General features: G+C 39.9%; 1 protein-coding gene across 1 annotated transcript; it reads left to right on the top strand.

Moving 5' to 3' along the window:
* The first annotated feature begins 311 nt into the window (after positions 1–311).
* LOC147631604 (nascent polypeptide-associated complex subunit alpha-like protein) lies at positions 312–3,529 on the top strand. The gene is made up of 4 exons (XM_086808125.1): positions 312–468; positions 2,470–2,569; positions 2,671–2,801; positions 2,958–3,529. Exons 1-4 carry the CDS (start codon positions 412–414, stop codon positions 3,294–3,296), a joined length of 627 nt encoding a protein of 208 aa, XP_086664251.1. The 5' UTR covers positions 312–411; the 3' UTR covers positions 3,297–3,529.
* The last annotated feature ends 6,846 nt before the right edge of the window (positions 3,530–10,375 follow it).

Raw genomic sequence — 10,375 nt, 5'->3', positions numbered from 1 at the left:
CAAAAAGCTAGCCTTGTAGTTTCATTTTTGCCTTTCCATGAAAAGCTGCATGTTGATACAGGAACTGGCATTTCCTTTGCTGGGCTAGCTATGATGTGTAGCCCATCAACACAATCCAACGTGTTTGTAACCCTCTTGGAGGAGCTATGATGTGTACTGGTCTCTTGTTTCCCCATTGAAAGTGTTGCAGTGGACAATCTTGTAACCCTGAGAGTGGTCTCTTGTTTCCCCATTGAAAGTGTTGTTGTGTGTAACCCTGAGAGTGGTCTCTCATTGACTGGGTTGCTTGAGCCGCCCAAGGCAATAAAAGGAAGACCCGGACAATTCTGAAAAGGTCCGATACAGTAGTGTTGTGCTTTCCGCTATTGCGTTTGTTATATTGCATTTTATCAGACAGATCTCGAAGAAGCCATGACGGCCGAGAGCGCAGCAGAGCTTGCCTCAGAGCTTGAGCAGCAGAAGCTCCAGGTACAACCGCGTCCCCGCCCTCCTCAACGGTTTTTTTTGGTGTCACTAAAGCTGTATGCGTATACCCTCTTTGATCTCTGTTCAAGAGGTCTGAGAACTGTCACACGGAACCCTAATCGTCTGCAACTGAGCCCAATCTTATCCTTAACCGCATGTAACGTTAGCCTAACCCTAGCCCTAACCCTATTCCCTAGCGCTCTCTCTGTTTTTTGTTTGACAACCCTTGGGAATATTTTTGTGCGATGCTAAACCCTAATTAGGAAGGTTCCTTTACCTTTGTGGCATTTTGTTCTCCTTTGCCTCTGATGTGTTGGATGGAGGGTCTTTTATGATCGGTTAGTGTGTGTGCTGTGGTCTTAAGCTGCTTTTGTTTTGGCCGGCAAACCCTAAGTAAAATTTGCTCAGTCCTTGAGATTAACACAGCACTTCTACTTAACCTCCCGGTCGACTGTCTTGTTTAGTCATCGTGCATGTGAGAAGTAACACGTATCCCTAACCATAGGTAACTTCATTGGAGTGTCTATATGTATGTATAAGCATGTAGGCGTGCATGGCAAAAAGAGTAGCGTAGGGATGTAACCGATCCATGTCTTAGGATTTTGCATACTGAACCTAGCTCACTTAGCATACTTTATCATTAAACCCCTAACTAAGCTGTATCTTTGTTTTCATGAAGAATTTGCACTTTACTCCACATTTTTAACCATTATGTTGCTACGCCTGATGAAGCTATACCTGTCTTTCCATTACTAAACAAGCCTTGTCTTTTAATCTTATCTAATTATACATAAGAAGAATGGAAAAAAAAGTGTTCTTTTTTGGATTGCTAAATCATAATTGATCCTTCTGGTTTGCTTTTGGTACTTGCTAAGTTTACATCACGCTAGTGTTGTTTCTTGCAATTTTGGTGCCTACCACAGTCATGTTTACATTGTGCTTCCATCCAGTTTGAATACGCCTGTGAGCATTAACACACCTTAGATGCGGGACGATTCATTTTGTCTTGTTGCAACTGATCTAAAATTGGGAAGTATTGATGTTCTCTCTCTCCATGTTTTTCTGAGATTTTGTGTGCCAGTTGTAATCTTTCGTGCTATGTTAACTAAAGGTTGACACCTGGTTTCAACCATGACGAACCAGCTCCACTCTTTCTTGTGAGAAAGGGTTGCTAGACCATCACAGACGCTTTCTTCTTGTGGTTCTATCTCCAACAACCTGGTGGTCAACATGATGATACTGACATTTATCCTAACTGAAGGGATACTTGGTCAGCTCATACTAGTTTGAATTCACCCCGTGTTGAAACTGGTTGCTAGATTGGAACACACTGGGACATGGTGTGAATGGTTAGCTAGGGTGGGTTTAGGATTTTCCGTAAGGCATGTTTATGGTTGGAAGAGTGAAATGATTCCGAGCCCTTGGCTTTGAGCATGATCTTCGTTTTACTGAACAAACTCCTTGGGCCCCTTGTTGTATGGTTGTTATGTTAGAAGATGATGCTGTTTTTGTTCTAGGGTTGGACAGGTGACTGCATTCCTGTCATGTCTTAAGACGATGCATAATAAGGTTGAGTACAGCTTGATGATTTAATTTTCGGCCATCTGGATTGGGGCGTGCATATGGCTTCCCAACAAGTGTTGGTCATAGGCCTGTCCCCATCCTTTCACATGTAATTTGTTTTGGCATGTTTTAGCCATTTACACTTCAAATTGTATAGCTCAATCATCCATGTTTATATCATTTTCAAACACTTCTCCTCACTATTTCTAAGCTTTGCAATTTCGCATGTGGACGTTTGGAGGCCAACGTGCTGTCTTTTATGTACACTTGCACTTTCAATGTGAGAGTTAGGTGAAATTAGGATTTATTTATGTATGCCGGTTGGTAACTTTTCTAGCTGAAAGTTTCTAGCTCGGAGACATTCCTAATATATTCACAAACAAACTCAAAAGCGCTTTGTTGTCTCTCTTTGAACTGACTTGTATCTCCATACACTGCTAGGATGATCCAGTTATCGAGGACCATGAAGATGATGATGAGGACGATGAGGACGATGATGACGATGACGACGCTCCGGAATTAGAAGAGGCTCAGGGTGATGGTAAATGTTGTCGTGGTCTCTATTAAACGGAAAGTAGGGTTTTGTGCTTTATTGCTCTGCTCAACTGTAGTTGGTCCTTGACTTGCTTGATTGTAGCACAGATGATGGAAGCCTTGCAAATGGAAAATCTAAGCAGAGTCGAAGTGAGAAGAAGAGTAGGAAAGCAATGCAGAAGCTGGGCATGAAACCTGTTACTGGGGTTACCAGGGTGACGATCAAAAGAAACAAAAATGTAACTTGCATTTCATTACTGGTTTTATAGGTGAAAGAATTTTCAAATCCATTTGGTATCAGTCATTTCTAGAGGTGCACTTGTTAACCCATGATGCAGATGGGAAACTGCATGCTTTGGCTGATTTATTGTCGGAACTTGGTTGTGTTGCAACAGATCCTCTTTGTGATTTCTAAGCCAGATGTTTTCAAAAGTCCAGCTTCAGATACCTACATTATCTTTGGAGAGGCGAAAATTGAGGATTTGAGTTCTCAGCTGCAAACTCAAGCAGCAGAGCAGTTTAAGGCTCCCGAACATGCTCATGGGGTTTCTAAAGCTGAACCATCCACAGCGTTTGAGCCTGAAGAAGATGAGGAGGTTGATGAGACTGGTGTTGAGCCCAAGGATATTGAGTTGGTTATGACGCAGGCCGGAGTGTCAAGGTCAAAGGCAGTTTCTGCCTTGAGATCTGCAGATGGAGATATTGTCAGTGCCATCATGGAGCTAACAACCTAGGAGGAGCACTCAATATTTTGCACACATCATAGCTGCAACTGTTGTGCTCTAGAGTGTGTAAGGGCTTATTAGTATCTACTTGTTCCTCAAACGACTTGTCAGGATGTTGGATGCAAGACATAAGATTTGCAATTTTGGTTGGAAAGGTTTTTTGAAGGATTATCCGCAACTGTTGCTTATTGTAGGGTTGATACTTAACCTATTTGTTCATTAACAGGTTTTCGTTTGGTATTTTTGGTCGAGTCATGGTATGCTTTGTTTTGGGATTTGACTGCTGGTTTTATGGGAACAGTTTACTGGTTTACTGTTTTGCTCTTTTTGTGGTCAGAGAGAGAGAGAGAGAGAGAGAGAGATAGAGAGAGAGGGGGGTGACGTGAGGTGTGCCGTCTAATTTAAAATATGCAATGATTATGGCACTTGAAGTTAGAATATGCAGCGTGTACAAGTTAGAATATGCAACGTGTGCAGTGTATACTCTTGAGAGAGAACAAGTTTTTTTGCATTGAACACGAGCAATTTTCTTTCTACTTTCAGATCCCTAAAATCTAGTTCGCTATGCATGCCACAAGTGGCTTTAACACAACGAACGTTAACTAACAAAAAGCTCTTTTGCAAGTCATTATCATCAATGGTACATGGTTTGCTCTAATTTAGAATATGCAACATATATTTCAAAGAAAATGGCTCGCTTGAATTTAGAACGTGTAATGCATCTAATATGGTCATTCCTTAAAACACAGATTTATTTTAGTACGGGGTATGTACTTAATATATGTTGAGCGGTACACTATTCCTTCCTTTCAAAAGATCCAAAATAGGCTGTGCATTGCAAACTTGCTTCTGAAACAACTGTATGGAGCATAAGAAAACTTCAACCTTTGTGTGATAGTATTACATCACCAACATATATTAATTCAAACCATTCAATGCACAAGATACTTGTGTGGATAACGAAATCAGGATTCATGGATAAACAAAGAAGTTGATGCATCAGTGCTAGTGAGATGACTCGAATGTCTTGTACTTGTCTAAAATGCCATCTTGGTAACATTGATGCACCATGTGATTGATTCAGCTTGGCAAATAGCACCTAAACTTTGGATGTAACTTTGTTAACACTAGTTTAGTAGCCTAACAAGCCATACAAATATCCCTTTTAAGTGTTGCAAAAAGGTTTTAGCACAGAAGACTGCAAATTTCAACCCTGCTACCCATAGATGCCACACAGGTAAAACGCTGTGTCTCATAGTTCCCTCGAGCTATGACCCGCTCACTTGTGTGTATTTGGGTCTTTATAGATTTATCCCTACCAATCGAAAAGCTACCATGCTTGTTGGATAACATGCAGGTAGTGTTAGAGCATGGGCGGCCCTAATTGTCCCTCCCTCTCACACATGACCCATTTCTTATCTAACACTATGTAGAACAAGTGAATGATTCAGTACAGGCCTGCCTTTTTCTTTTAGATAGTAGGTATGGAGTTTAAGAGCCCTACATAAGACAAAATCTGCCCCTTAGTCCTACATCTTATGTAGCCTAGTCCAAAATCTACCCCTTAGTCCCACATCTTATGTAACCTAGTCTAGTGATCATATCCTATTACCCATCATCCATCCAACGAGGGATTAAACTAACACTTATGAAATTACCCATCATCCATCCAACGAGGGATCTACCCTTGCGTCTAAAACGTCTATCGTTTTGACCATATTTAAATACCTCTCACACAATGCAGAATTTGGGCATAATGTTTAAGGTGGAATTATGCTGAAGGCAACACAACACGTTAGTTATATTTTGCATCAACATCGTCGACTTGTTTATTCTAAGGTTTTAAAAGGTGGGGTGTGAACACCAATCTTACATGCCACCTAGAAACTTGCTTCACACAAAAAATAAAAATAAAAAACGGAATCCAACTCCAAAATAATGTAAGCCTTAAAATTTAGGTTCAATACTTTAGCATTTCAAACATCACAATACACATTCCATTTGTCACTGTCATGACAACCCAATTATTGGGAGCTTAGAGAGCTCAACCGTCCAGACAAGACACAAACGAGCCAAAATGACCGGTTACGATTCCATTTGTCATTGTCATGACAACCGAATTATTGGGAGCTTAGAGAGCTCAATCGTCCAGACAAGACACAAACGAGCCAAAATGACCGGTTACTAACTGGGGCACTAGTGAAAATGACTGGACACATGTGAAGAGGTTTAAGCTATTAAAAGAGTAGGAGTCCTGAGATAGTAGTCGTGTTGTTTTGGCTGTGGTTGGGAGGTTAATCAAAGAGCTCTCAGCACCTAGAAGAAGGCCGTGCAACCATGGTTGCCCTTACATTGGTATCAGAGCGTTACGTACTCAATCGTTGAATGTTGCAAATCGTGGAGGAGTCTGCCAGCCTGTCTGCAGTTAAACAAGTAGGATTCGCCCACCATCGTGGCTACAGTCATAACACGTAGCACCTGCAGGAAGGCCGACTACCATAGTTGGCGGGCAGGCAAGATAGGTAGTCTACGTGTATACAGCCCGCCGCCAAAGAGATCGGTAGGCACAATAGCCAGCGCGGACACCCTCATCGCCGCTAAACACTCACTAAACACCCGCCACAGTCAACTCTCTACTCTCAGTGCCTTAACTAGCGCTGTTTTGCAAGACCAGCGAGCCTCGGCGTTGCAGGGTAGCGCTGGAACTTCATCGAAATTCAGAGATCTCTAATTCAAAAAAAGAAAAGAAAAGAAAATCAAATCAAATAGCCTTACAAAGGTTTATACCTTTGTACCCAAGAGGCCATTCCCATAGTGGATTATTCAGGTGGAATTTTGAGCTTTCATACGAAGAAGATCGGGAACTGCTTCTCACTGACAACTCTCAGAATTTTATATCTCACCGACGATTTCACTTTAAGCTAACAATTCGGTTGATTTCCAAGAGCTTGGACTTGAGGTTGGTGCTTGTGCTTATTCTCTTGCATCGTATTTAGAGGGTCCATATGGAATCGAATAACTCTAATGAGTCTCTAAGTGGAGATCCTAGTCGTTTGTCGAACACGGAAAAGGCAGTGACCGATCCTGATGTCATGATGAGACAGACTATGACCTTCTTGATGATAATTTGGTCAGCACTAAATAGTGTAAGGCTCTAGAGTCCTTTACTTTGGACATTGAGGCCAAGTACGATAAGATACTTCTCTTTCTTCAGGAGTTGAAGGATAATATGCAAGCTTCTACCGCTGTAAGTACTTCAGTGGGAGGGACACTAGTAACTCTTACCCAAGGGATGAATATCGGTACATCTCCCTCTAGAGATGCCATTGCTATTATAAAAGATCTGAAACCTCCGACTTTTAATGCGGAGGAGAAGGAACACAATAAGGATGCAATCAACACTTTTTTTTTCAAAAGTGGCAAGATTTGCATCATCAAGTGCGCCAAACTCTAGAGGAGATACGCGCGCTTGAAGCGAGCTTAATTCTAGGAGGTAAAGCGTACAAGTGGTGGATAAGCTTGGAGTCCGGAATTCGGCCTTCTACGTGGGCAAAATTTGAAAGTGCATTCATGAAAGAATTTCTTCCTGAGAATGAGATGATTGTAATTGGAAAGTGTGGGACAATTGTGAGATGAGAATTCTCACATTGACTCAGTATATCTCCAATTACAGAGAAATCATTCTCAAGCTGAAAGGTATGGATGAATTTCAAAAGACTCGTGGATTTATTTACAGATTAGACTCGGACTATAAGAATCAAGTTAAGCAAAATGAGCCGAAAACTTTAGAAGAAGCAATTAAGTTTGCACAGATTTTTGACGACACTGTCGGAAAGAAAAAGCATGCGCAAAATGCACAACAGACATCTAGTGTGTCCGAGGGTTCCCAGCAGCAAGGTCAAAATAAAATAAAGGGACCTAACCAAAAGAATGACCAATCTAAGAGGTCTAAAGGACCAAAAAAATTTCTAAAGCATGAAGATTTTGAAAGAGCTAAAAAATAAAATTTATGTTTTCACTGCATGGGAAAGGATCATAGTAAGCTACAGTGTCCTAAACTTAAAGAAAATGAGAAGAATCAAAGTAAAGAAAAGCAAGTGCACACTATTCAAGTGCTCCTTCTAGAGACTTCTTGTAAGTTTAAAGAGGTTCAAGTTTATCATGCCGATTCTACTCATGCGTGTTGTATCACGTCATCGATGTGGGTGCCAACATTTGGACCACATGAGTTGGTTCGAATGTATAGTCACAAGGTACAAGTTATGATTGATGATATTGCCACACACAATTTCTTGAACTGTACTTTAGTCAAGAAATTAAAGTTGCTGAAAAGCCCAAGTGACCATAAGTATGTGGTTTCTTTGATTAGCGGCTATGATAAAGATGTCTGGGATACAATAGTTCATGATGTCTCATTATTCATTAAAGGTCATGAAATGCATTTGGATTTTCAAGTTATGCATATCACTCGAGCAGATGTTATTCTAGGTCGTGAGTGGTTATATAACATTGGTCCATCTTTGTCTAGAAGTTATTTGCATAATTCTTTTGAGTTTGAAGTATATGGTAAGAAAGTGCATTTGCAAGGTGAACATGATATACCCTCCTCATCTCTTACATGCTCTATGGAACTCAATCGCCTTGTACAAGCTAATGAAGTAGAAAACATCTTTTTCTATTACATGATGCTTGATGATGTCATTTCCTTTTCTGCATGTGAAAACATAAGTGGTTTGAGTGAGCATAGTGTTTACATGACTTCTTTTCAATCAAAGCATGTTAACAATAAAAAAGTTAATGAATCCTTAACGCAATTGTCACAACAATTTAAATATGTGTTTCCAAATGAATTACCAGAAGGATTACCTCATGTCCGCGATGTTGAGCATCCAATTGAAGTAATACCTAGCTCAAAGCCAGGTAAGTCTCCTTATTCGCTTAGTTTTAAGGAAGCACAAGAAGTCAAACGACAATTAAAGGAATACCTTAAAAGTGGATTCATTCGACCAAGCACTTCCTTGGGCTTCACCGATTCTATTGGTGAAGAAAAAACATGGGTCTATGCGACTATGCATAGACTATCGTAGATTGAATGAAATCACGATTAAGAATAAGTACCCTTTGTCACAAATAGATGAGTTGTTTGATCAACTCCAAGGGTGGTCAAAGTACTTTACGAAAATCAATTTACAATCCGGATATCATCAAGTGAGAATTTGGGAAGCGGATGTCCAAAAGATAACTTTTCAAACTAAGTTTCACTATGAGTTTTTAGTCATGCCCTTCGGTTTGACTAATGCTCCGGCCACATTCATGACACTCATAGATAGTGTCTTGAAACCTTATTTAGGAAAATTTGTCGTGGTTTTCCTAGACGATATCCTGATCTATAGTCGCACTAAAAAGAACATCTCGAACACTTACGACAAATATTTGAGTTACTTAGGAAGCATTCACTTTATGCCAAAGAGGGTAAATTTGAATTCTTTATAAAAAAATCCAACACGGGCCGCCACATTATCTTGGAAGATGGCATTCATATGGATCCAATGAAATGGCCACATCCCACAAACTTAGAATAATTACAAATTTTTCTTGGTTTTTCTGGATTCTATAGAAAGTATGTTCGAGATTATGCTTAAAGGAAAGGGAAACACCTTTTTTTTAGGGGGATCCCTAGCAAAGAAGTTTTTAAAAACTTAAGATAGTTATAGCTACATCTCTCCTTCTCCAAGTTGTCGATCCGAATCAACCCTTTGTGGTAGAGATAGATGTTAGTAATGATGCGCAGTAGGCACAATCCAGAAACCTATTGCCTTTGAAAGTAAAACGTTGGATAGAGCTCAACAAAATTATTCAGCTTATGAAAGTTGGAATATTTTTAAGCTTATTTTTGAATTCTTTTGTTTTGTCCTAATAAATAGTTTCTCTAGCTCATCCCAAGCACCCTTAGACGTATCTTGTGATGCAATGTGATGGATAAATCCATCATCTAATCCTAATGCAATAATGTTTAATCCCTCTTCATGGCTTAGGAAAATGTTCTTTTCATTACCTTCATCCTCAAGCCACTTCTCTCTCCCACTTGATTCCTTCATTAGCAAGAACTTGACCTTAGCTTGCCAAGTATGAAACCCTTCACACGCTAATTTTCAAACACAAATGGAGTTTCCATTGTATGCAAATGAGGTGTATGGGAAGGTCTTTGCATTTGAGTATGTCTCAAGGCCAGTGTCTAGTAGAGATTAATGAATCATGGAGTTGTTTGTTGATGTTTTTCTTGAAGAGCCTATGCGAATAGCCTCTTATGTAAGGCTCTTTTACACCATAACTCAAAGTCTTATCCTTAAAAGATCTTTAAATTTTCAAAGAACCATACAAAAATAACATGTATGCTCATTGGAGGCACTCATTGGAGGCAGTGCTAAAAAAACCCAAGTTTAGTGTAATATCTGCTTCAAATTATAAAAAATACTTGAAAATTTATAGCTTGAAAATGCCAATACTTGCAAAATTTGAGCGAATATAATACAAATACCTTAAAAAATTAAAAAAACTCTTCATTGATAATTTCTTAATTTTATGTATGAAGGTTTTCCAATTTTTGAGAAAATAGTTTTTTTCGAGTACTAATTGGAGGTTGCCTGCTGTGCTGGGAGAGCACCTAAAGCTGTCTCCTACCCCTTCATGTTGTCTGCTGCCCTACACTTCAGCAATATTACTCTCGCAAGTGCCGTTAGGAATGATTCCATGGCCTATAGGTGCCAAACCAAACGTGTTATCGTCGCTCGTAGGATGCTTACACGATTGTTATGTAGAATAGCTTGTTGCTCTTAGCAATTGGCTAGCCACCACCATATTGAAGAGATGTTGGTGAGCTTATGCCCCGGTTTTTGTAGTCGAGAAGCTAAACATGCTTGATTGTTGTGAAGTTTTAAGTTACTACCTGTAACCTTTGGTGGTAAGCACGTGAAAAGATGTAGGGGAGAAGAGAGCTTGAGCTCTTGCAAGCACACACACACTCACAAAACCCTAAAAGAGAACACACAAGGTGAGAGGCTGAAAATGATCCTTCATCTCAAACTTCC

Source organism: Cibotium barometz, chromosome 14 (genome assembly GCF_041138505.1).
Source record: "Cibotium barometz isolate CiBa-2024 chromosome 14, ASM4113850v1, whole genome shotgun sequence".
Classification (NCBI taxonomy): domain Eukaryota; kingdom Viridiplantae; phylum Streptophyta; class Polypodiopsida; order Cyatheales; family Cibotiaceae; genus Cibotium; species Cibotium barometz.
This window is presented reverse-complemented; position numbering and strand designations above follow the sequence as displayed.